At 48.4% G+C, this 21,310-nt stretch overlaps 2 protein-coding genes and 1 long non-coding RNA gene across 5 annotated transcripts; 2 read left to right on the forward strand and 1 right to left on the reverse strand.

Annotated features, from left to right (window-relative positions):
• The first annotated feature begins 27 nt into the window (after positions 1-27).
• Positions 28-6,050, forward strand: tcea3 (transcription elongation factor A (SII), 3). Of its 3 annotated transcripts, none has more exons than XM_029839192.1 (20): positions 28-272; positions 786-848; positions 942-1,047; positions 1,124-1,214; positions 1,467-1,940; positions 2,009-2,122; positions 2,339-2,425; positions 2,511-2,579; positions 2,660-2,761; positions 2,837-2,905; positions 3,194-3,250; positions 3,794-3,862; positions 3,937-3,999; positions 4,157-4,231; positions 4,394-4,539; positions 4,629-4,685; positions 5,039-5,193; positions 5,276-5,422; positions 5,519-5,590; positions 5,672-6,050. In XM_029839192.1, exons 1-20 carry the CDS (start codon positions 204-206, stop codon positions 5,678-5,680), a joined length of 2,094 nt encoding a protein of 697 aa, XP_029695052.1. In that variant the 5' UTR covers positions 28-203; the 3' UTR covers positions 5,681-6,050. The 3 variants fall into 3 exon arrangements, with proteins under 3 accessions (XP_029695052.1, XP_029695053.1, XP_011603842.1); XM_029839193.1 differs by having other exon boundaries at positions 2,840-2,905; XM_011605540.2 differs by lacking the exons at positions 1,467-1,940; positions 2,009-2,122; positions 2,339-2,425; ... (1 more) ...; positions 2,660-2,761; positions 2,837-2,905 and having other exon boundaries at positions 35-272.
• Positions 6,051-6,195: 145 nt separating this feature from the next.
• On the reverse strand, positions 6,196-8,569 carry LOC115250488 (uncharacterized). The gene is made up of 3 exons (XR_003889048.1): positions 8,382-8,569; positions 8,193-8,272; positions 6,196-8,074 (listed from the first exon to the last, which is right to left on the reverse strand). It is a non-coding gene; the product is annotated as an uncharacterized lncRNA (long non-coding RNA).
• A 6,235-nt stretch (positions 8,570-14,804) lies between these two features.
• Positions 14,805-17,561, forward strand: oprd1b (opioid receptor, delta 1b). The gene is made up of 3 exons (XM_003966058.2): positions 14,805-15,154; positions 15,924-16,279; positions 16,351-17,561. Exons 1-3 carry the CDS (start codon positions 14,901-14,903, stop codon positions 16,878-16,880), a joined length of 1,140 nt encoding a protein of 379 aa, XP_003966107.1. The 5' UTR covers positions 14,805-14,900; the 3' UTR covers positions 16,881-17,561.
• The last annotated feature ends 3,749 nt before the right edge of the window (positions 17,562-21,310 follow it).

The following is a 21,310-nucleotide window of genomic DNA, read 5'->3' on the forward strand; positions in this document are numbered from 1 at the left end:
TAGACTCTGCTTCTATATTTAGTTGTCATGTGTCGTGCTGGTCAGATTGCGTCCCGCAGCAGGACACGCCTCTGGGCTGAATGGAGCACGTTGTGCGTAAAGTCCGACTTAGCGGATCCAAAACACTTCATTTTAGCCAACTTTCGCCGCCTTCGTTGATTCTCCTGCCCTGAAGCGACTCCCCCGCGGGGGTAAATGCCACGATGACTCGAGAGGAAGAGCTCGTTCGGATCGCGAAACAACTGGACAAGATGGTGTCTAGAAATAACACGGTGAGGCTGTATTTTGACACCCACAGGTGGCGCGTTGTCCTGCGCACAAGGCCGTAAGCAGCGAGCGGGCTTTCCGTCGCGTTTATGCGGAAAAACACCGTTTGATTTCTGCCAAAAGCCTTCGTCTTTCTGCCCTCCTGTAAGACGATCCCGCCCGCGCAGGAACGAACGATCGACAGGTGTCCGCGTCGGTATTCGGATCGCGGGACACGTCCCAGCGTGCGTGTCGTCCACCTGTTGACATTTTTGCGGCTCGTGTAGTCGTTGCCCGCATGTCCGAGCAGCGGGATGAAAAAGTAAACAGCGCGGCCTGTGCGGAAGGTCGCGTCGTTCCATGGCTGCAAAAACGTGCGTGTCCGCGTTCGCTAATCTGCCACTTTCGGCGTTCTTCTTCCCGGATAAAGCAGCTGCGAGTGTTCCCTGCGTCTCTTTGCGAAGTTGTTACACGTTTATTCGCCAACCGGTTCGAGCCTACTGGGTAAAAGTGTGACGTTGGTTGTGCTGTGTGGTCAGGATGGGGCCATGGACCTGCTGAGGGAACTGAAAAGCTTCAATATGACCCTCAGACTTCTTCAGGTAGGCCCTATTTGATTTATAACCTTTTTGTAACTCACTTTAATGCAAGAACTGTGTGTGTGTGTGTGTCTGTGTCTGTGTGTGTGCATTCAGGAAACCAGGATTGGTGTGTCTGTGAACAGTATCAGGAAGCACTGCACAGATGAGGAGGTCATTGCCTTGGCGAAGGTCCTCATTAAAGACTGGAAGAGACTTCTAGGTACCGGACATGATCCATAATCCTCAGGCGGGTTTGTGACGGAACATTGAGTGGAATTGTTGGCTCCTCCCCACAGACGCGGAGAAACAGTCGGGGATGAAGAACGGTCTGGACTCGAGCAGAGCGGCAGCATCTCCAGGCAGCTCACCGTCTGAAACCCAGTACAGGTCAGTGCTGCTTCCAGAGGCCCAGTGTGAAGCTCTGGGACAACATCAGACCCTGAGAGGAAATGTTGGACGCGTTTGACACGACATTGAACGCGTCACAGCTGGTTTACAGCCATTTGTTTGCTCCTGCTGGTGCAGTTTCATCTGCCTCAGTTCGGTTCTCCCCTGGTTGAATAAGTCGCGTGATAAAACAAACCAGACGGGCCTGCTAACAGCAAAAAGGTTATATATTGTCTTTGTTTCCTCTGTCAGTCACAGGAAACTGGACACCAAACCAAAAACCGACTCAGATTTAGAGAAAAAGCAGTCCACCAAAAACGGTAAAGAGAAATCTGATGAACAGAGAGGCAGGAAGGGATCCGCTGGTGACCTCGGCGACCAAAAGTACCCGGAGGAGCCCCCAAACCAGCCCCCCCACTGTGAAATCAGAAGAGAGAAGCACAAAGAGGAACAAAAGAAACGGAGTGCTGTGGAGGATGCTGAGGTCAATCACGTGACCCAGAGCGAGCAACAGAAGAGGGAACGAATGTCGGAGGAACTTAAAAACCGGAGACACGGGGAAGAGGACAAGAATGAGGGACGTCCGGAGGAGCTCAAGGACGACGCAAAGCGTCTCAGAGACGAAAGCAGGCAGGAGAGGCTGCTAACCACTCAGCCGGGAGAGAGACCGCCGGGCGACCCCCAGAGGAAGAAACACGCCGACCTTCACAAACCCTTGTTTGAAAGGTGAGCGGAAAACGTCAGAGCCCGGACGCAGCGCTCGGCAGAGCTTCAGACTGAGTCCTGTGTTTCAGGAGAGGCGTGTTGGACAGCAGCATTCTCTACCCCGGCCGCTTCCCCTCCCCTCCCCGTCCCGCCCGGCCTCCCCTCCCCGCCCGACGTCCCTCTTCGGAGCAGAAAAAGCTCAGGTCAGGGCTCCTCCGCCGCCCGACGGGCTGAAACGTCCTCACCGGATGCTGCATGAGCTAACCGCTCGCGCTCCGACTGGCTGTGCACGCTGCATGCTGTGATCCTCAGCCAGGTGTGTCTCTGAGGTGGATTTGTTCATTCGCATGAGCTGCATGCCAGGGACCCGTCAGTAACCCCCCCACGCGCTCACCTGTCCTCTTTTAACATTTGTCCAGGAGGGATGACAAAGACTCATCCTCCCATCCTCCCCCCTCCTCGCCTCCGCCGGCCAAACGACCTTCCCTGGAAGTGAAGAAAGAGAGGTCAGGCGTGTTGTGCCCGTGAAATGATGATGTGGAATGAAATGAGAGGGTGAAAAGTTAATTTGAAGCCTTATTTTTGCATCAGGAGACAATCGGCAGAACCGAGCGCTCCTGTAGCTCCTCTTCCTCTCCACCTTCGCCCTCCTCCAGCAAGGTCAGGGTTTCCCTCCACATTGCATAATCTCTCGTCTCTGCCGGTCGCCGGCTATCGCTGAAAGGTGTGTTTTCGTTCAGAAAAGAGCCTCCTGACCCCAACGCTCCTCTTCCTCCGCTCCCTCTCCACCTCCACCCTCCACCGCCTCCAAAGCGAGCTTCAGTGGACGAGAAGAACGAGAGGTCCGGGTTTGAGGAGTTTGCGAAGCCTGCATGCAGACGCTGATAGAGCGGAATCTCATCGTTGTGTGTTTGCAGCAGGAAGGAGTCAGAATCTAAAACTCCGTCACAGAAGAAGAAGACGGCGGATCCCGTGAAGAAAGACAGGTCCGCCCTCTGGAAATGAATCTCTTTTCTGTGGTTCTGGAGAAGGAAGCGGACAGAAAGTGCCTGGGTTAAACTTGTTTTAGATGAAATATCGCAACAATGTGACGGTATTTACGTGATGTCATTTACTCACCAACAAGTAGGAAAATGTGGACATTTACCAGCAATGTCCTGGGGATCTACTAATGATGAAGGAAACCATCTTTGGGAAGATGTATGCGGAGAGCCGAGCCCCTAAAATCTCTTAAAATCTCCATTTCCTGATCATTCGTTTCTCTTTGTTGCCAGGAGGGACTCGTCCTCCAGCAAAGGCTCAAAACACTCAGATGATGGCCGGAGAGACAGGTGAGCAAGTTTCAAGGGGGGAGTGCAGGGTGCAAGAAAAGCTTTCCTTTGAGTGCCATAGCTGTTAACTTTTGGTTTTTAGGTCCAGAACTGAAGGATGAATATTTTTCATTTAGAAACTTCCGTAGTTTTAGTCTAGTTCACTAGATGGCCAGCAGGCGGCGCGCTCTTTCCAGAGAGTTAATTCTTTTCCCACACAGACTTCCTGGTTTTAACTAAAGCAAAAGTGGTTTGACTGACCTCTGATCTCTGCATTCCTGTGAATTATGGGTGTGTAAGGAAACTGATGGGTGAAGAGGTCACACAGAGGTGGGGCTCCAGTCCCTCTGTAGTCTTCAACTGTTGCATAACTAAAGCAAATGGTTCCTCTTATCAGGAACGATTCCTCGGACTATAAACCTCCACAAATGTACAGCACAAAACTCAGAACAGCACTGGTCTGCTGCAGAAGGAGAAAGGACTGTTAAACAGAAGTTTTGCTTCTTTAAAAAAAAAAAACAACCCCAAAACATGGTATTAAATCAGAACTTGTTTTTGCTGCAGGAGAGAGTCGAGCGACTCGAAGCCTGGCCCACCCCTGAAACGGAATTCAACCGAATCCAAACCAGAAAGGTAGGGCTGATTCAGGATGCATGAATTCACATCTCGCTTAGCGATGAAAACAAATAAAAGTGTGTTATTTGTAGGCGGGAATCCAGTGATTCCAAGAAGTGCAGCTCACCACCGGCAAAGAAGCTAACGGCCGAAAGGTAAAAGCCAAAGAAAAGATTGAGTTTTACTTCTGCAAACGGAGCCAGACAGACCAAGAAGTCATGTTAGCTCATGAAAACGCTGATGTTCTTTGGCTGGATGTGCTGAAACTGGGCGAAGCTGACAACATATTGATTTTTTTTTTTTTTTCTCCAGGAGAGAGTCTCAGGGCTCCAGGAGCTCTCAGCCGGGCCCTCCGCAGAGAAAACCCTCGACTGACGGCAATGAAAGGTACTTTACCACAATTGCTATTTTGTCCACAAGTGCCCCCATGGTACTTGAAGTCCGCTGCTGAGTGGAGCTCATCTGTTCCGACACTGTTCTGCCGTCGCTCTTCAAAGATAATACGGAAGAGTAGTAAGCAGAATAAATACTCTGTTTTTTCTGTTACAGGAAGGCCAAACCCGACACCCCCAAAAGCCCCACCACCCCAACCAGCCCCATGTCCCCCGGGGGTGCGCTGCCCCCCCACCTCAACACCGGGGACTCCGTCAGAGACAAGTGCATTGAGATGCTGGCGGCCGCCCTGCGCACCGACAGTGAGGCTACGATGGCAGCGAGCGAGCGAGCGCCGCAGCTCCGTTAACCATCTAAAACTTTCGTTCTTTTTTTTCTCTCGTCTACACAGACGACTACAAGGAGTTTGGAACTAACTGTGACAGCATGGCTGCAGAGATCGAGGATCATATCCTTTTATCCGTTTATCCAATTTAGACTCCAAAGACCTGCTTAAATGTACCAGAATTCATAAATCTTGACTAGGAAACAAGCGCAACGCAACCGGCTGAACGCGAGTAGCAAACACCCTGATAGAGACTCTCAGCGCTGCGTTACTAAGCAACACGGTGGATGTGGATGTGAGCAGCGTGCACCACAAGGCCCCCAGTTTGTTTTTGCTGCTTTGGCTTATTGCTCCCTGTGCTCCAGCCCATCGTGTCCCATTCCAACCAGTCCACTAACCCTCTCCGTCTCATTTAAAGAGGAGTCTCCGCGTCCCACTCTAACCAGTCTGCTCGATCCTTGACTCCACGCTGGCACATATCTACCAGGAGATCAAGGCCACTGACATGAAATACAAAAACAGAGTCCGCAGCCGCATCAGCAACCTAAAGGACCCGAAGAACCCCGGCCTTCGCAAGAACGTCCTCGCAGGGACCCTCGCCTTGAGCCGGATCGCCTCCATGTCCGCCGAGGTAGGCGTTCGCCTGGCTAACGCGCTCGCCGTGGCCCCCAGAGCTCTGCTCCACTGCTTCACGTCTCTCCGTCTCCCTCAAGGAAATGGCGAGCGACGAGCTGAAGCAGCTGAGGAACACTCTGACCCAGGAGGCCATCAGGGAGCACCAAATGGCCAAAACCGGCGGCACCTCCACCGATCTGCTGCAGTGCGGCAAGTGCAAGAAGAAGAACTGCACGTACAACCAGGTGAGGGGCGTCCTGAGATGCAACGCAACAAAAAAAGGCTTAACTTAATACCTGTGTGTGTGTGCGTGCGTGTGTGTGTGTGTGTGTGTTTTGCAGGTACAAACTCGCAGTGCTGACGAGCCAATGACCACATTTGTTCTGTGTAATGAGTGTGGCAACCGCTGGAAGGTAAAGTTGTTATTATTTCATCCAATCTGTTTTAAAAAAAACCACCCAAAACACTTTTTTTTTTTTCTCTCTAATTTTCAGTTCTGCTGATTTCCTCCGGGCGAAACCACGTTTATATCCCAGAATACTGAACTGAATTTTTTTTCCCCCCTCCGTGACAGTTTAGAGCGAGCGGTTGTAATTTATTGCGATTAGTGACGTTAACGCCCCGGCTCTCCTGCGATTTTTACTTGAAATGATTGACGTTTGCTAATAATGAGGATTCGACCCGCGCGGGATCGTTTGAGTGGCAGCCGGCGCTGCCTGCTGTCATCAGTCGATTCCTTGTGATTCGGTGTCGCATGATGGATTTTTATATATATATCGCTGCCGTTTAAAAAAAAAAAAAAAGAAAGAAAGAAAAAAAATCTGTGTGATGGATTTTTAAACCAATGTTTAATAAAATGTTTTGACAATCACAGTTTCACCCAGTTTTCTGGCAATGATTTTTATTTTTGCTAGAATTGTCACCAACAGAGCGTCACTTTAGTTTCCTAATCAATGACCGGTCTGGGCCGCTTGCTCAGTTGGCTCCATCCCTGCTGCAATGCCGAGAAACAGACAATAGGTGGCAACAGTAGTTTAGAATGGAAACCACAGGCAGCCTCGGTCCACCAGTGGCTTCTCTCTAGTTTCTCCAACACAAATTAGATTCCTGCTCATTAGTGCAGCTCCAGTAGTGAGCTGAGGGCTGGAAAATGTGCTGCTGCGGAGTAATATGACAATATTAAAGTTGTCCCAAGTCATTCAAGGCAATCTTCCCCAGAACGAGGCCTGATGAGAGACTGATTGAACGGGTGATCTCATTTTCCACGCAAACTCTGAAGGATGCTGGGTTGAAAGATGTGGCAGGAATGAACGCGGGGGGTGGGGGGCATCGTCCAGACCTCCGTCTGGTTTAGTACCCACCATCTGGTTTGCAGAACCACAGTCGTTAGCTTTTCTGCACCGTTTCAGCCGTTGATGTCCTCCGCTGAGGTGCAATCGGAGCAGCATGACGGGGCTGCTCTGTGCTGCTGATTGTGATGTAATCACCTCCATATCTGAGCCTGGCACCAGAAGAGCTGCTTCAGTTGAGGCGAGTGGGCTTGGAAATGAAGCTCTATGCAGAATGTTGTTCAACTAACGTAAAATATGCATCGCCTCCAGAAATACTTTGGATGTTGCACATGCACGTGTCTGTAAATTATTGACTTGCCGCTGCCCGGTGTGGTCCGCCCGGTCCTCGGGAGAGTTAAAGCTGAGCTCCGACAGAAGAGGCTCGGATTCGTGCCTCTCGTCACGGTGAGGCATTCACTGCCTGGCGTAAAAGCCTCTCAGCCCGCAGCCAGAGCACCGAGGACGAAACACTCGACGAAACTGACAGTTTGAAGAAGGTCCGCGGGTCACGATACCTCAAACGAACAATGGGACCGTCAAAGAGTTTAAAATAACGATTAAAAGTGGACTTTCTAGCTCTGTCGAGCCACAAAATCTGCTCACGATCAGGCAAAGCGGATAAAAAAACCCCCACAGTTTGTCTCCAAACATCTTACTGTCTGTCCACATTCGTCTCCTCAAAGAAGCAATAACTGGGGATTATTGCTGTGTTACATGTGAGCTGAGACCCTGTCCTGTCTGGCCTTCATCATCACGTCGGCTGAGACAAACTGGCGTTCCCAAGCGTCTTATAAAGCCACAAAGGTCATCGTGGCCAGCGCTGGCTAGCCCTGACCCACGCCGCTACAAATAAAACCATTTCACCAACCGCATGACTGAGGCCTTCTAACACGCCTTAATAACGCAGTGAGTGGCTATTACATGTTGAACGCTTGCCCCTGAGATTGAGGTGGGAGGTGTGCACGTCGTCGTCGCCCCCGTTGCTGGGCATCTCGATCAGCCGACGCCAGTTCGGTACCAAACAGAGGAAATGAGTTTCTGACAGGAGCAACATTAACATCCTGTGCACGAACCTGCCTCTTTCCTCTAGTAGGCTGTCCTCGGGGGGGGGGGACAAGTGTGATCTGCTGTAGAAATAACCACCAAACAAGCAGTGCGGCAGGTTTGACTGACACCCTCTTCATTTTGGGGGGGGGGGGGGGTTGCTCAGTGGGTTCTGGTTTCACTAGACTAAATATGCATAATTACAGCGTGGGGATTAACAGAGATGATCAGCTTCTGACTGAAGGACCCAAATAAAGCAGGAGAAGCTTTCTGCAGGAACAAATGACAGGTTGGTCTTAAGGTCTGCACAGAGCTCTGTCCTCTTTCAATTAAAAAGTCCTCCCCATAAATATGGAAATGCAGATTTGACCTAAATGTCACCTATTCCAGGCTGCCTTTATCAAGGCCATTATCATGGCTGATGGGGCGGCCCCATTCTCATGGAAATTCTGCTCCCCTTTTCATTTCTGATGGGTATTATTTCACTGGAACTGAGGAGCCTTGGGAAAAAGCCCAGGTCACCTGTGGGGGCACAGGGAAGATGGCAAGCTTAATAACGGCTGTTTAATTTTAAGTTCCACCACGAGCATGCGGTAGAACAGACATCAATTCACCAGTTACATGATGAGAACTCTCTAACCTGGAAATGGCTGAAGACCACCAAAGGCCTCCGTTAAAAGATTCCTTCTCTGCCCCTCAGGGTATCACAAGCGGTCTCCCCTACCTCATGGAGAGAATGCAAATCAGCATCCAATGACAAAAGAGAGGAGCAAAACTAGGAAATTCATCTTTTTGAAAAGGATGAATCAATCCCGCGTGTGAAACTGACCGGGTTTCCTCTTGTTCCTCGTGTTCTGTGTGTCTGTGATCATCTTCAGGAGACTGATTATTCTGTTGGACTCCTGAGCTGTAGAAATCAATCAGATTGCCACCATACGCCGAAAATGAGCTGCTCTCGTTGAATTATTTCACTAATTGAATCAATCAAAACTGGCGCCTTTAACGGTCGCAGAGAACTCCCATCAGATGTGACGCAAATGAACGCGTCCTGCTGATTAACGCCATGATAAACGACCCGACGCACGCAATTAGCGTCATGCCGCACGAACGGAATTCCACAACTCAAGTAGATCACTCCAGCTTCATCTCATCCACAAGATCGTAATCCTGGGAATTTCTGTCGGCGCTTGCGGAGACCTGGGTAAATAATCCCTGTCTGGAGTTTACTCCAGCTATGTACCACTGCAGCTCTGGGAGCATCTACGTGCTTCACTTCCATTAATTCTGCCAGCCTCGGAGAGCATTTGCTCAGAAAGATGAAGCAGCATCTGAATTATTGACGTTGATCAATGTTGCACTTAAGCAAGAGACAAGATGTGTCAAAAAGTGTCTTCAGGGACCGAGAAGGGCGACAATTTTACTCAAGGCTGAATTTTACCATCAAATTCAAAGTGACACAGTAAGAAGGACATCAAAGGCAGCCCACGGTATTCATGTCTGGGACACAGCTTACTGGCTGCACTTTCACTCCAGGCAGGATTCTTTTCCAGCGCCACATCCCTCTTCATTTCTTTTTAACACATAGGAATGGCACCATCTGTAGCATCATCTTGCTCATCCTGGTAGGTGCGGGGCCCCTCTCACACTGTGGTGCAGCTAAGCTACATTGACCTCAGCAGGGTGATGTCATTTTGTGTCCCTCACTAACGTTCAGCTGAGTCTAAATTACATCTACATCCACAAAGATATGGTCCTCATCATCCAGTTATTGTGTTGGTATGTGTCTGCTATGTGTTGTGCATTTGTCCTGCCATTAGTAAAAAAAAATTAAAAGTTAAATTTATATTTGAAATTTATTAAAATATGTGCCTGCAGTTGTTTTACATCACCCTAATGATTTAAAAAAAGAAGAAAAAGAAATATCTTTTTTATTACATTAAAGAAACAGGAGAGATTTAAAATTGCTAAAATAGAATATGATATCTGGTAACGATGCTCGAACCTTGAATGTTTGAGTGTTGAGGTCATCTGAAATGAGGGCCAATCAGTGTTTGGAAATCCTGAAGGGAGGAAATTGAATTGGAGAAAATGAGAATCACATCATCTGCATATATAGAGGTTGTATTGACATTGAAATCTTCCCGCACAGAGAACGATATTAGTGGGATGGGAGCGAGTGAGATTGCAGAACAAACTATCTGAGCAGTAGAATTCTATCAGTATTTACGTCTTCCTGCTCCTTTTAAAAATTATATTACACAGCAAGTGTAATTAAAAGCAAGTGGAACAATTTGTCTGTTAATTATGTCTTTATTTGCTTGTTCAAAATAAAAATCAATCAACCAATTAATCATCAATCTCTTGTGTGGATTAATAGCAAAGATTTTAAAACCTAAACCTAAACTTTAATTTTTTCAGTGTTTTCTCTGTGGTGGTTTGAGTTTCAATTGATTTTCATCCTGTCGCGCAGAGCTGCACTTTCCAATTTTTCCATCTTTTTTTGTCCCCCCAGTTAAAGTAGAATTTTGTTCTGCTCAATCTGCTCAAGTAGGAAATCATCAACCCCCCCGGCTGTTTCTGCAGAAATGGAATTGTAGTGTGATATAATCAGCAGATTCACCGATTATCATCCTTACTGTGCACGGTCGTGCACTTTAATCCCTGAGAAAACAAACAGCAGAAGCAGAATTAAACCTCTCCTGCCGCCTCGCACCACCCCGAAGAGGACCCCCAATGCCAGATTTAATTAATGAAGCAGCTCTGTTGTTTTGTCAGTTTGACTTCTCTACATGAAGCCAGCGTGCCTCCGTTATCATCCGCGAGCTGCCAGACAATAAACATATGCAAAAAAAACAACGATCCTAATTAAGATCCAGGCCAAGACAAACGACTGCTGCATAAATGAACCTGTTATTAATCTCATGGCACAAAAATGACTGAAGGAGCAGAGCAACGATCCCCCTTCAAATGTGCTGATGCTCTTTGGGTTGATAGGACAGTATTTTAACTCTTTGATTGGGTTACGACTACGTTTACTTATGATTCTTTATAAAGAGAAGATTGCACAAAAATATCCTCTAAAGGGAGTCTGCGTGCAGGCAAATGTTCCCCCTTAAGTGTTTGCGGAGTTGCTATGGCAACAACTGTGAAAAACAAGTTTTTGCCGATGTTTTGCCACAGCAAAAATCAAATTAGAACCATGTTTCATGCAGAACCAAAAGAGGAAATAAATGAGAGACATATGTAATAATGTTCCTTTAAATTAGGGACCTGTGTTTTTCCTTATGGAAAATAAATGAGCGTAAATAAATGGCAACAGGAATGAACAACATGACCACATATGATAAACAAAATAAGATGAATTTTCTTGCAGCGCCTTCACATTAAAGTGAACACATGGATGCAAATCAAGCCATAAGTATCATACCAACCGTACAGATTAATCATTCATTCAATTATTAATGAAGCCATAACCCCCCCCACCCCCCAACAGAGTACAGTTATGTTTATTTCTCTGGCTTGAAGATGATTTTATTGATTTATTCTGTTTTTTAACCTTTGTTTTCTTCTGAGATTAAATAGAACATGTTCAACGTCAAAGTCACACACATACAGTCTTTTATTTCTATCCTTGTGAGGACTTCTATTGATATATTCACCAGCTTGTTACTCTAAATATCCCATTAAACCCCTGACCCTATCCTTCCCTAACATTCCTTTAAAGCTGTAAGGATCAACCAAAATGTCCTCACTTTGTTAGTAGAATGCATATTTTTATGATAATAATAGCTCCTGTCTATCTGAATCAGTCTGGCGAAACCGAAGCAGCGCACCTAAAGGTCGAGCTGCTTCTTCTGCCACACACAGTTCAGCGGGGGGGTGGTTGTCAGATAATGATAATGGTGCCGTGACAACAGTCCTTCTTATGACCCCCGACAGCAGTTGGAAGGCGCCGTTCTCCCAAATAATGATGGCGCGCTGCTGGTAGCCAGCCCAAATCTAATGAGGGGATATAACATCAATTCAGACTGACTCAAATCTCAGATGTTGAAGCCGTGCAGCTGGGCTCGTTGCCCCATCAGAGCCCAGTTTAAATGGCCTGCCGCTTCCCCCCGCCGTCCAGAGAGGCGCCGTAATGCTTCTGTGGGCGTCCAGTGGGCTGGAGAGTACTACTAGTGTGCTTACAGAACCATCATGTGTTCTGTGTCAGAGAGCCACAGCTGTCGTACCAACAGGTCTGCGTGCGGGTGGCAAAAATTGTTGGATGAAAAAAACCGCGATACGGCCCATCAGACGTGGGGTGTTGGGGTGTTTTCAGATGCTCTGGGGGGGCAAAGATGATCCTGTCACCATCCGTCCTGCAGCAGCCGCATCTGCTATTGTCCCACCTGGAACTCAAAATTAAACTCTGGGAGTTTATGTGCTCTCAGAGCCTCCCGTCCGTCCCGGGTGGACAATCGTTGATGTGGAGGACGGCTGTTGATCAGCGCTATGGCATCAGAGTGGCGGCGGCGGTGTGGTGACGGTTTATTTGTCAGCATCAGGGTTTGCTTTGGCCTTCGGGAGGAGAGAGGTGGATGATTAATGAAACCTGTGACCTCCAATAAAAGGGATTACGCACCTTCTGCTGCCACGACTGCTGTTGCCGCTGAGGTGTTCCTGATGGTCGCCAAGGCAAGGCAACAGAGACATTAACTCCATTTAGACATTTAGAAACAGAAGGTTGGCCCCTTGGTTGGGACTTTTCTCTCCTCGTTCTTTCGTGGAGGTGAAATGAAAAGTTTTTCTGAGATGGTTTTGATGGCTGGAGCAACAATTAGCTCCACCTTTATTCTGTGGAAAGCCTTAGATAACATTAAGGCCACGCCCCCTTGTGTTTTGTAACCTAACTCAATTAATAGTATTTATACTGCATCCTGTTACGCGCGCGCACACACACACACACACACACACCTTTACAACAGGATTTGTACACATTAATTGTTCACACTGTGCAGTGATCACAACCAACCATCACCTGTCATACAATGAAATAATGTTTTCTTTCATCTTGGAGCTAAACATACACTCATACACACACACAGGCTTACACCCATGTGTTTGGGTTTTCAGATGGAAAGACCGTACAAACTCTGTTATCTCACACTCTTTCATATCCTTGTGAGTCACCGCTTTGATGAGATGGAGGGATTTGAACCAACCCGCTAATGTTGGGAACTCCGTGATCAGGTCAGTTTGGGTCTTACGGGGTTTCCGGAGGTAAATTCAACGGTCAGGGGTCAGAGAGGAGCGCTTGTGGCAGGATGAGGCTCAGTTTTGTTTGAGCAAACATGTGTTATTGTTCTACAAAAACCCATCAGAAACCTCGCTTTCTTTCCAACGGCTCTGTTTTTCCACCACATTAGATGTGAGGATATTGTGAGAGAAGCCAGGCTGACAGATTTGAGTCTGGCTTCACAAAAAAAAAGGCAATATTTTCCAATCGAAGTGTTGAATGGCTGAAATAACACACAGTTATGCCAAGGCTGTCAAAGGTAAAACAGATTAGGGAACGATAAACTGCGCAGCTCTTGAACTTGTTGCCTATCCACCAACTGCCTCCCACCATCTGCCATCTGTGTCAGGCCTTTCCTCCATATTAGCGCCAGGCTTAAGGGATGTATTGTCCTCTCTGCCAGGCTCTGAGCCCCAGTGAGAAGTGTGGCCATATTTTCCTGTATTTAAACGTCGCTGTTAACCTTTTTCTATCTCGGGTGTGGTACTTGAAAGCAGCAAAAGGCTTTTCTGATCATCCTGGCTGTGCTTCATTCATTCCTTTGGTAAATTTTGGGCAGATGGTGTCTGCTGATGGGGGGGGCCGAGACATTTACACTCACACATGTCTTTACCACAATATTCGTTCCTTATAAAGGCACAACATACAAGCATGTAGCTCCAAAACAAACCTTAGTGCGATAGGAATTTGTGTCTCCGCCTAATATGACAAGCAACTTTTCTATAGTTCTTCACAACCACCTCTAAATGTGGGAAACGTCAGTGTTTTCAGACAATCCGAGTTTTGACGGACGCCTAAAGGTCAACATCACCGAGTGCACGACACTGTGCTTTACAAACAGAACAAAGGCACCAGCGGGAGGATTTAAAGGCATCTTTTCCAACAGCAGAAATGTGCAGGCGCCTGCAGGGTCTTAATGGGTTCTCCTGTTCGCTGTACGGGGCTGCAGGCGGCTCCATGCTAACATTCACTCCACGGATGTGAATGCTGACATTTACTGCTACATATCTGCACAAAAGCGCCAATATTTTTACAAAGGGTGGGAGATTTACTGGGCGTCATATCAGGAGCAGCTGGTCCAGGTCATCCGTTTCTTCACACCACCATCGGTGCTGTTTGCAAAACACAGCGTTTTTTTCTCGCACAGCTGCGTTTGTGTGCGGAGGATTGTGGGTTGATGGTGAGAGGGGAGAGTTATCAGGTGCACGACACGTGTGACGGCGGTACAGGTGAGACACGTGTTCCAATAAGCGCTGATCTTTCATTTACCAAGATAACAGGGATAGAAATCAGCCTACAAAAGGTTCTGGAAAAGGGTGGCAAATTAATGTCCCCCAACAAGCAAGATCATTTAGCTGCCTCTTTGATGTCTTCTCGAGTAGAATCTGGAATATAGTCAAGAGGTAGTTATAATATCTTTAATTTGACTCATATTGTTGGGGAGAGATGAACTTCACAAGTTCTTGAATTGCAGGATTAGTCTTAATGCCAACCTGAGGAACACGTCTTTGGAACGGAGCTGGCATGACCTCACCTGCTCTGCTTTGACCGGAACAGACCGTGGTGGGGGGGGCAGGTGGAGACGTGCACGGAGCTGAGCAGAGGAGATGCTCCCCGGGGCACAAGCAGGCGCCGCTGAGGGGAAAGTCTCGATAATCTGAGTTGCAAACTGCAATTTCACACCTTGTGGGGACATCGAGCTTGCTGGTGCGACTTTTCTTTCCTACTTTTATCTAATTAAAACTAAAAGGGTGATCAAATAATATGATAAAGCGGAGTTAATTGGTTTACTTTGATAAGGTTATCTCTATAGGCGGGGTTAGAGTTGGCCGCTTTGTCTCTCTCCGAGCGCGCTCGCTCTGTGCGTCAGTGCGTACACACAGATAGAGAGAGGCAGACGGAGAGAGAGAGAGAGAGAGAGAGGCAGAGTCAAGGAGAGAAAGTGTGTGAGAGGGAGAAAGAAGCAGAGACAGAGACATGGAAAGAGCTCTGCTGTGAGGAGTTACATTTTCCTGCCTCTCCGCCCGGACTGGAAGTCTCTGTTTCTTCTGCAGCTTCTCCTGGACCTCAGAGATGGAGTTCACCACTCGGCTCTCCGACGTTCTCGGGGATTTCAGCGAGCACCTCTCGGCGTCTTCGACTCCTTTCAACGACTCCGCGTCCCCCGAGGAGCCGCTGCGGGCGAACCCCGGCACCAACGGGACCAGTGAGGCTGAGGCCAGGGACGCTGCCAGCCTCATCATCGCCGTGTGCATCACGGCGCTCTACTCCCTCATCTGCGTGGTGGGACTGCTGGGAAACGTGCTGGTCATGTTTGGCGTGGTCAGGTAAGGCAGGGCACCCGGCAAGGATGGAGATCAGGGAGAAAAGGGCCAAAAGAGTTTGTGAGAAGTCTATCATTTAAAGATGTAAAAAAGAACGATGCTTGGCTTTATGGTGGTCCTCTACAACTACACACACACACACACACACACACAAACACACACAAACACACACACACACACAGACTCATTGTGTATTTTTCCATTAAAATTATTGCACTGCGTTGATTGTTGCCAGTGGAAACGTCGTTTCCCTCGATGGAGCAGTGATTGCAGCCCCTCGCAGAACCAATTCCCTCTCCCCCTCTTTCATACTGTCAATTACGGCGCAAGTCTCTCTCTTTGATTTGTTGCCAAAGTAACACCATTTAAATGAGACCGAGGTGGCGTGGGGGGGGGGGGGGGGGGGGTCAATCGGCCGGCCTGCTCTTCACAGCCCCAACGAGGTGAGAAGCAAGTGGCGGGAGTTTGGATTGCTGCTTTCGGAACAACAGGGTGGATAAAAGCCCCCCACGCAGAGGCAGATTAGGATCCGTGATGACGCGCAGGATTTAGACATTTTGTCTTTTCTCGTCGCCGCTGTTGGTTTAATGAAATTCGAAATTCCAACTTCTCATGTGGCTTTCAGGCAACACCCAGAAATCTAAAGAACCCTGGAATCGAGGGGCCGCAGGCTTTGAGAAACAGAAAAGCACTTGAATGACATCTACCGTCACTCTTTGTGTTCTCTGCACGCCACGGTGCACAACTCTGTGTGTTGCTTTCCAACATCAAGGTACACCAAGATGAAGACCGCCACCAACATCTACATCTTCAACCTGGCTCTCGCCGACGCTCTGGCAACCAGCACCCTCCCGTTCCAGAGCGCCAAGTACCTGATGAGCACGTGGCCGTTTGGGGAGCTGCTGTGCAAAGTGGTCATCGCCATCGACTACTACAACATGTTCACCAGCATCTTCACACTCACCATGATGAGCGTCGACCGCTACGTCGCCGTCTGTCACCCGGTGACGGCGCTGGACTTCCGCACGCCCGCCAAGGCCAAAATCATCAACGTGTGCATCTGGATCCTCTCCTCGGCCGTCGGAGTCCCCGTGATGATGATGGCGGCGACGAGGGTGTCCGATAAAGGTGAGCGATCCGACGCGGGGCGGCTGCACTCGCTGACGCGGACCCCCTAACGTCTGGTTTTCACTCATCAGGTAGCACCATGTGCATGCTCAGGTTCCCTCAACCAGAAAAGTACTGGGACACAACCTTGAAGGTCTGCGTGTTCATCTTCGCCTTCGTGGTTCCCGTCCTGGTCATCACCGTCTGCTACGGCCTGATGATCCTGCGGCTCAAGAGAGTCCGGCTGCTGTCTGGCTCCAAAGAGAAGGATAGGAACCTCCGGCGGATCACCCGCATGGTCCTGGTGGTGGTGGCGGCCTTCATCATCTGCTGGACTCCCATCCACATCTTCATCATCGTCAGGACTGTGGTGTTCATCGACCACAGGAGCCTGCTGGTGATGGCCACCTGGCACCTCTGCATCGCCCTGGGCTACATGAACAGCAGCCTCAATCCGGTCCTCTACGCCTTCCTGGACGAGAACTTCAAAAGGTGCTTCAGGGACTTCTGCCTGCCCCACTGCTCCAACCGGGAGCAGAACAGCTTCTCCAGGGCGCGCAACACCACGCGGGAGCCCGTCTCTGTCTGCGCTCCCGCGAGGACGGGGAGGCCCTCGGACTGACTAGGCCTGAACCGGAGCGGCGGGGGGGCGGTGCTGAGTGACCCTCCGACGGACGTCACGCAGTTCACCACCACAGGGGTCTGAGACGTGTCCTCAAAGTACTGTTTTTCAGCCTACAAGAGGTGGAAGGAAGGATTGGAGGGCTTCACATCCTTCCCAGACAAGAAATGTAGGGGTCGTGACCCTGTGTATCAAAGGTGGCAACAGGATCACGTTGTCAGGCAGGATGTTGGTCCTACACACCGTCAAGGACAATGATGGACAAAGACGCCACTGCGTGATGACCTTAGTCAGACTGATGGTTTTTTCTACTCAAAGTCTTTTCTGCTGCTTCTGTTCGAACAAAAACATGGAAAAGCAGCAGGACAAGAAGATCAAGAAGCATTGTCCAGTTACCAGCGCACTGGTACTGGGGCGGTTCAAAAGCCGCCTCCATCACATCAAAATCCAGAGTTGTGGACCAAAGGAGAGAAAGAAAGGTGGCTCTTAAGTGGTGAAACACTCCAGCGAGATGAATGCCCGCTCTCAGAAGCACCGCTTTTTTAAAAGGGACAGAAAGCTCAGTTTGGAAAGGTTCTATTTTACGTTTCTCACCATTAGTATCCTGACAGGGGCCTTGAAAACCTGGAAAAATATGTCTGTAATGATATAGAAGAGAGGGATGGCACAGGCTGTATTGAAGAGTGGGAGTTTTGGGGTGGGGGGGTGGGGGTCAGGTCATACTGAAGTCAAGAAAAACGCATTAGCCAAGAACCTAAAGCTTTTCGAAGGGACTAATTTCCAGCCACTTTCACCTGGATATTTGACTGAACGTTTTTTGAATCAGATCGAAGCCTCGCTGCTGTGTGAGAAAAACGCTGTAAAATCTCCTCCAAGACTGTTTTTATCTTTTCCTAACAGCATATTATCTACAATGTGACTTCTTCTGAATGTGCTGCCACGCTGAGCTTTGCTGTATCACGTGGTGTGTGTTTACAGCTCCCTGTGAATGTCCCGAGTGATGTTCTCCATCGGATTCTGAAACAAGCACTTTTGGAAACAAGTGTGTAACCTTAACGCCGTTCTGCTGTTCTGTACAGAGATCTTTGTGTGTTTTATGGTGTTCCAGCACAGGTGGCGGTGTTGTTGTGCAGGTGTAATGACAGCTTCTGTGTCTCTCTCGCTTTCGTTTTGAATTATTCTCTGAAAATCTAAAATTTTTGCTCAACTGTGATATTTTGGTGGTTGTGGTTACAGACCTTTTATGCTCTTGTGGTCCTGCAAGAATCCCTAATGAATTTCAGCAGCTAACGAGGGATCAATGATGGCGTCGATGAGGCTGAAAAAGGAACATTTGGGAAAGTCAGAAGTCACCAGCTGCATATTTATGTGTGGGGAGTGTAAAACAGTGATTAGAACACAGCAGGAAAAGCATCTGATGTTTCCTGTGAAGCTTTAAAACTCATTCCTGTGGGATCTTTGCTCTCTGCTGACCAGATGGATGATTATTTCCAATATAATTGATTGATTTCAGTACAATAAATGAGCCAAATCACAAACCTCTGCTCTCCAATGCCATTTTTAAAAAGGGGGATTAAGCAACTACCAATTTACCAATTACCAAATGTGCTATTTGGTCCTTATTAAGGTTCTGGTGTGTTTTCGTGTCCACGCAGGGGCGATGGCACAACTAAGACGTCCTCACCACAGCCACTTTCCCGGACACGCGACCAGAAGGCCCGCAGGCGACGTCTGACAGTTTCCTATGAAATATACATGCCACTTTCTATACGTTCACCGTTTACAAGACAGACGCAAAAGCAACGAGCTGAATAATTTAGTCGAACGCGGCTGGACGGAGGCATCTTTTGGAAGTCAGGACTTCGAGCCTGTTCAGGCCCTGCTGTCGTGTCTGGGAAGCCCTACAGAACCTGCTGTATTGCTCTTTGTGAAACAGCTTTTGTTCCCTCTTTGTTTGCTTTCATGCCACAAAACATCCCATTATTGTTTGCAGCCGCGCAGCTCTGGAGGAATAGACCAGAGGGCCGCGCAGATAATTGAGCTTCTCCATCTCCAGAGCAGCTAATGGTTTCTGGTGAAGGAAATGAGCAGAGGAATTGATGAGTGTTTTGCATCAGAAGTTTAGATTTTGTTCTGCGGTTCATCTGAACGCACTTTACCGTGCAATTAAATTTGCCAGCCTATCGCCGTGAAAACAGCTCCCGCGCTTGGCCCAACACAATTACACCATTTGTCAGCCTTCAGAGTCGCGGCGCCGGTCTCCCCGAACTGCTAACGAGTTTGCGGCGTTGCGTGACAGTCGAACGAGGTCGCACAGAAACAAAACCAGACCTCTGACACCGTTTTCCTGGCGGCCCGGGAGAAAGAACGTCTACTTTTGTGTCCTGAACGATGGTTGTCTGAGACCCTTCTGGGGAAACTGCACCTCAGCGCTGATGGATGACCCATCAGTATCATGGTGGGTCCAAGTAGTTCTGAAACAGCAGTGGTGGAGTATTAGTACTAGCATATCTGTTGAAGTCAATTATTTTAAAAACAACAGAGCTTTAAAATACTGAAGCATTAAAGTAATAAAGCAGCTAACAGCAGAAGAAGCAGTCAGACAGAGGAGCAGAAGCTCTGCAACAGAACCGGTATTATGTTTTTAACTTTATTGCTTTTTGATTTACATGGTTTTCAGCCACATGAGCCATGTTCTGCTCTGGGCCGGAGCCACGGAGGAGGAACGCTGTAGGCCTGTTGATCCAAAAACTGAAACTAAAGTTTAAAAAAATGAAAAAAGAATTAATGTCATCGGTCTTCTGCTGACTGGTGCTGCTCTGCTCACAACTCCCCCCAACACACACACACACACACACACACACGCACAATGACATTGTCTGTCGCTATATTGCATTTCAGTAATAAGAGCCAGGAGAAATGATTCAAGGGGGAAAAGCTGCGTATTTGTCTGCACAGCCACTGACAGACGGGTCCAATTCCTTCCCGGCATCCATCTCTCTGGACCTGATGCTTCCCTCTGAAGACCATCTCGCTCTCAATGTCGCCAGCCAGAGAACTGATTTATGCAGAGCGCCGTAGGTAATTAGCACCGGGGTAATCTGTCACAGACTTCAAGCCAATAACAAGGAAAGTCCATTAAGTAATGAGTCATACGCCACGCTGCTTCATTACTGGGATCCATCATGTGGCGAGGAACGCGGATCTGTAAACACGCCACACATCAAGACTCGGCCCCTCTCACCAGACGAAGAAAGCCGCAGAGAAGCTCCGTGAAGCCCTCCAGCGACCCGAGGGGGCCATTCTAAAAAGTCAATCTCCAATAATTACAAGCATGCTCCACGGGCGCCAGGGACCAGCGGCGTAGCGGTGAGAGGGGCCGGTCCACTCATTTCTTAATAACACGGTGTTTTGGTTTCCCACGCACGTGCTGAGAAAAAACCTGCCCCCCAGTCCCAGCGTGGGGGCAGGGCCGACTGTTCACACATGGCCTCCGTGTGTCTGAAACAGTCGGGGGCCATGTGTTGTTCTGGCTTTCTGAACAGGAGCGACAGCTTCATTACAATAACGAGTCCGTTTCAACATGCTTGACTAACGAGCCCGATGCTGAGAGGAGAAAAGCTGTAAGCCAAAAAGGAAAGACAAGAGCTTCCCACACACTCGACAGGGTAACAACTAGAGAAGTATCAAGAGGTCAAAGGGCAGCGACCATGTTCATTTCGCAATATTCTGATAATGAGGGGTCTTATTAACGAATGCATGGTGCAGATCATCAGCAGCCTGCAGCAGATGTGCAGTTTGGAGCACTGACGTTCATACACAACGCACCACGAAAGCCCCGGACTGGGAGTCATCTGGTTTCCTCACTTATAAAAGGGAGCATGAGGCATGCAGGCGCTCCAGACTGCAATTAGCTGAATAAGAGGAAAACTAGAGCCCCCGTACAATAGAAATCAGGGGTGTTAATTAGCTCCAATGTAAGGAATTAACAGGAAGTTGCTGCTCGAGCGTGTGGGGACACTGAATGCTTCCATCTTCATGTTACAGATGTTGAAGATTCTGGGTTCCAAAGCATCACAAACAACCATTTTCCTGCAGCCTTCCTGCTGGAGGAGGAGGAACTCTCATTTTGCGATTCTTTCGAGTTCTTATTTTAGATCCATCGATTCGACACCCAGTCAATGAAATCGCAGGTGTGAAAATGATGAATTATGTTTCCAATTCAACCTGAACTGCAAAGAGGAGAAAAATGAAGATTAGGGAGAGAAATGCTCCATCTGTCTATTCATCCAGATTAAGAGCTGCATACCAGAAATTAAAGGTCAGGATTTGTATAATTGAACACGCAAACCTGCTTCTGGTCCTTTTCAACACGGCGCCAAGAAACTTTTCTCCACTTTGGTGATAAATTTTACACTCCGGTGTTACAT

The sequence above is a fragment of the Takifugu rubripes genome, chromosome 7 (assembly GCF_901000725.2).
Source record: "Takifugu rubripes chromosome 7, fTakRub1.2, whole genome shotgun sequence".
Lineage (NCBI taxonomy): Eukaryota > Metazoa > Chordata > Actinopteri > Tetraodontiformes > Tetraodontidae > Takifugu > Takifugu rubripes.